Genomic DNA, 4,604 nt, shown 5'->3' on the forward strand with positions numbered 1-4,604 from the left:
GGAGGTGGGGGGTACGGGAAGAGACTGGACAAAAATCGTAAACCTATGGACGTGGACAATGGAGGGGGGTAAGGGCAGGGGGTGGGGTGGGAACCGGGTGGAGGGGAGCTATGGGGGAAAAAAGAGGAACAACTGTAATAATCTGAACAATAAAGATTTATTAAAAAATAATTATTGGCAGCAAGATTAGCTGGAATACCAGTTTAACTTTCTTGTAGGTGATCATGTTAACTGAACATGGAGAACAGCTTGTAGAGCAGCAAAGAACCTTCGATGCTCTCAGGTCTCTTTGCTTTGCAAATGAGGACCCTGAGGCCCAGATAGGTACAGGGCTGCTGAGTGGCAGTGCCGGAACACAGTCCGGTCCTCCCGACTTCATGTTCCTGGGCTTTTCCCCCTGTAAATGGGGAATTTGTCTAGTGTCGGATTAGAGAATAGTTTAAGTACCTAAAGGTTTCTTTTTCTAGTCATCCCATCATTTATATGTTTTTATTATTGTGTATCTTAGATATGCCAATGTCAAGAAATGTAGTAATGAGGGTCGTGCCTTGATGCAATTGGACTTTCAACAGTTTTTAATGAAGCTTGAAAAACTAACAGATATTAGACCCATTCCTGATAAAGAATTCGTGGAAACCTACATTAAAGCCTACTACCTGACTGAGAATGACATGGAGCGCTGGATCAAGGAGCACAGGGTGAGAGCTGGAAAATGGATAATTAAGTTTTTATTCCTTTTCCTTGCATCTGTTTTAGTCTGGTATATTATATAATTCAGTCATGAGAACGAAACATAAAGAAACATTTGCTTTTTTAGTGTGGACTACTTAGGCCATTTCTTTACCATGTTCACACAGTGTCTGTGCAATGCCCTTTGCCTAATCAAATCTTGAGACCTTTGTGCACTGTAACAGTAATTATCTAGAAAGAGAGCCACAGTCTGAACGTTAGCTATATTTATCCTCCCGCTGTTGTAGGAAAAGGCTGAAGTGGGTTAACATCAAGACAAATTGAATACAGCCACACTGAAATACAGTCACTAGCTCGTCTTAAACAACTCCTTGCATCCTTCAACAATGAATGAATGAGTGACACCCTCTGAACACACTGACATGTAGTAGTGATGATTGAATGCGGTAATATTAAATGGCTAAGTGTAACTTCATCCTCCATTAGATTTTACCTTAAGTGTAGATGAGATTATTTTTCTTTTGTGTGGCTTCATAGATAAGTAGAGAAAAAAAATACAGTTTATGAAGTGTTATGTAGGATGCTGAATTTTTGACACAGTTCAAATCAAGATATCACTAGAGCATGCTTATTACGGGAGCTTTTCTGTGTGATTGTTGTAGCGTTTGTCTAAGTAGGCAGTATGTGAAGACAAATTTAATGAAAGTGTGGGAAGTGTTAAAATTGCACCGAATCTCATTTCTTCAATGACTCTAGCATTCGTATTTATTTGTGCTATAAACATCATCAGTAAAGACCAGGGAAACACCTCATTTGACTAGGTAAGGACACAGGAGTTACTTACATGTACTTTATGAGGCTCATCCTTTCTGGTTTCAGTATTCGAGAGAAATGAAATGACCATTAGCCTGAGTTTTCTGTGGATGTGCCCATTTGTAGGTCAGTTTCACATCTCTGGGAGCAAAGTAGAAATGTACATGCTATTTTCAAAGATTTCAGAATTGAGAAAAATGCCACCATTTTTAGTCCCACTGTCCTCTGACATTTGTGAACCATAATGCTAACCCAGGTGCAGATGGATGCTGAGTGTTGCCAGGATCCATTTAGTAAAGTAAGCTGTCAACACTTGGGGATTGGTACTGAGAAGGAAGCTTGGGGAAAGGTTACAAGTAGCTGAGGACAGAAAGCATAGCTCTTAGATATCCATTCTTTGATGCAAGAATGGTGCCCTTTTACATTTTCCTCTTTTAGTGTAGTGGACTGACATTTTTAGCTTAGTATTTTGGAAGAACTCGGACTAACTGATATTTGTAATTTGGTGAAAATTTCCTAGCAAAGGGCCTGCCCTGTCTTAAGAGAACCCCAGTTCTGCGGTGTCTGGTCCAGTGCTTAATGACAGTTGTGTCCGCTAAGTATTGACTGATTACTTAAGAGAATTTGCCAGGTGATTACAGATGCTCTGAATAGTTTGCTGAGTTTTTAAAATGAACTCTTTCTCATATTTTGAAATTGCACTGTCTTCAGTGGTTACCTCCAGTGAAGACATGTTCTTAGTAGATGATAGACACAACCCTCTCTCCTGGCCTGAACTCTAGCTATTCAACCTCCAAGACCTGTCAGTATATAAACCTTTCTGATGAGGTCCATTCTTTCTCATTCTAGCAACTTGTAATCTCAAATTCAGAACCAAATACTTGTATAACAGAAAATACTTAATGGTTTTACTTTTTTTATTTAACTATCTACCAGTTACAATATGAGGGTTTAAAAACCAGTAACTTTCTGATTATGTTACCTTATTCATTTATTCTATTTGGGAAAAGTTGTTCTGTGATTGGAGATCTTTGTTTTTTATATACAAGTTTACAAAATGTGGAGTGCTGGAAAATGCTTATTCTGTAGCATTTTAAAAATTTGAAATGTCAGTGTAATTTGATAACTTAATAACAAAGACTGTCACAGAAACAGCATAAAGTGTGTGCTCTTAAACACATTAAAAAGCATCGGCATGTCAGACTGTCTGCCACATTAAAGAGATCCTAGTCCTTCCTATTACAAATGAATGCTGTGGTGCCTTATTTCCGGTTATCACAGCTCTTAAACCCTTTGTCTTTCATGTCTGAACTATACTTTCACCACTTTCCTCTGGGTTGTAGTGCTCTGTAACTGTCCGCTGAGACCTGAGTGTCTGCCCATCCTTCCACTGATCAATGTACTAAATTTGATCTTCTTTTTTTGAGCAGGAGTATTCAACGAAGCAGCTGACCAATCTGGTTAATGTTTGCCTGGGATCCCATATCAATAAAAAAGCAAGACAGAAACTTCTAGCAGCTATAGATGACATAGACAGACCCAAAAGATAATGAACACAATTCTCTTTCCTCAATGCCATTGATCTTCTCTCAACATCTGTGGAATGGAAGCCAATTTTTCATGCCTCCTGACAGCAAGCTGCAAAGAATACTTCGTGCATGTTCTTTCCAACTGGAAAGTGGAAAATACTGAAGTCCGTGTGGTGTTCTGAAATGACCTTCATATGCTCTGATCTCTTCTCTTCAACTCTTAGTCTCATTTGTTATATTTCTTTCCTGAAATGATATCGTTGCCTTGTCATAACTATTGTTATATGATTACCATTATGCATTTTACAGAAGAATGGACTGTAAGTATATAATTATAGGGAACTGTGATGATATGTCCATGGGCAGTTTTTGGAGAATGCATTTATGTTGATATTTTTCTACCCTCTGACTTGGTTCTTATTAATTAGCATAATATTAGAGGGTTAATGTACAGTATCTCCTAATTATGAGCACTGCATGAGCGCTGAGAAGTACATGTAAGCAAAATGGTTGAAAAATTAGTATGTTCTCTGTGTTTTCTAATGTGAAAGTTGTCAGTTTTAAATTGGTTATGATACAGTGATCATACATGGTAAAATTTAATAAATGGTACACTCCAACATGACCAGCCTATATGAAACTGCGTTTTGATATCTTTCCACAGCAGGCAGATTTCATAAAAGTACAATGGATTTTCTTGGCATGTTTTAATATTGGTCATCTTAAATCCTGAAACCAATGGTGAAAAGTAATTTCATTAGTTACACCTTTTCAGTACCTGAATGGCACACAGAATGGTGATTGTGGGATTTTAAAAAAGTGAGATATTTGGTATCAGCTTTGTTCTCTTTGAATTCAACTTTTGTCTTAGGACAGCACAACCTGGCTTAGCTGACTCATGGAAAGAACTCTCTGTTAGTCAAACATAAGTACAGGTTCATGTGTTCACTTTCTTAAAATATCTGCTCTGTAGGACAGATGTAAAATAATGTGAGTTTAGCCAATGATAAACTTTGGAACTCAGCAACTGTGTACTGTTCTTTTAAACTTTGTTTTGAAGTCAGGCATTTTCTACCAACCTACAGAAAACCAACAGAGGCTTAATGGAGATATAACCCTACCATTTATCAATGTCTTAAGGTTGTCGGGAGAATAGTATCAGTTCTTTTCATAGCATTCTTTGTAGTTTATAAACTTATAAATACAAAGACCCAGTATTTTCCTCTCCTGGCCCATTTGTTTACACATCTCCTTGCACCCCCAGCTTCATTGACTAAACAAAAGCACTGGCTACTATTTCTTTAGATAATGGGATGGCTATTTTAAAATTTATTTGGGCTGAGGTCTATCAGTTACCTCTTCTGTGTCATTAATCTTTGAGACAGGACTTGTAGCAAGCAAACTAACAGCAGTTTTGTCCTTGAGATTTAAGTGTGTGTCAGTAATAAAATTCTAAATGAGATGATAATTAGCACACACGCAGGGACTGAGATTTGGCTGTACCTGATATACATTTTTCAGTAAGTATTTTGTCTTAATCTTTAGAAGCTCACTTGTTGGAAGCTGGCTTAA

General features: G+C 37.7%; 1 protein-coding gene across 1 annotated transcript in view; it reads left to right on the plus strand.

Annotated features, from left to right (window-relative positions):
* Positions 1-3,665, plus strand: part of VPS50 (VPS50 EARP/GARPII complex subunit) — a 117,107-nt gene extending 113,442 nt beyond the window's left edge. The window contains exons 26-27 of the mRNA XM_015558258.1: positions 509-698; positions 2,934-3,665. Of these exons, the coding sequence (XP_015413744.1) occupies positions 509-698; positions 2,934-3,053 (310 nt within the window). The 3' untranslated portion in view covers positions 3,054-3,665. The remainder of the gene's footprint in view (positions 1-508; positions 699-2,933) is intronic.
* The last annotated feature ends 939 nt before the right edge of the window (positions 3,666-4,604 follow it).

This window comes from Myotis davidii, unplaced genomic scaffold (assembly GCF_000327345.1).
Source record: "Myotis davidii unplaced genomic scaffold, ASM32734v1 scaffold187, whole genome shotgun sequence".
NCBI lineage: Eukaryota > Metazoa > Chordata > Mammalia > Chiroptera > Vespertilionidae > Myotis > Myotis davidii.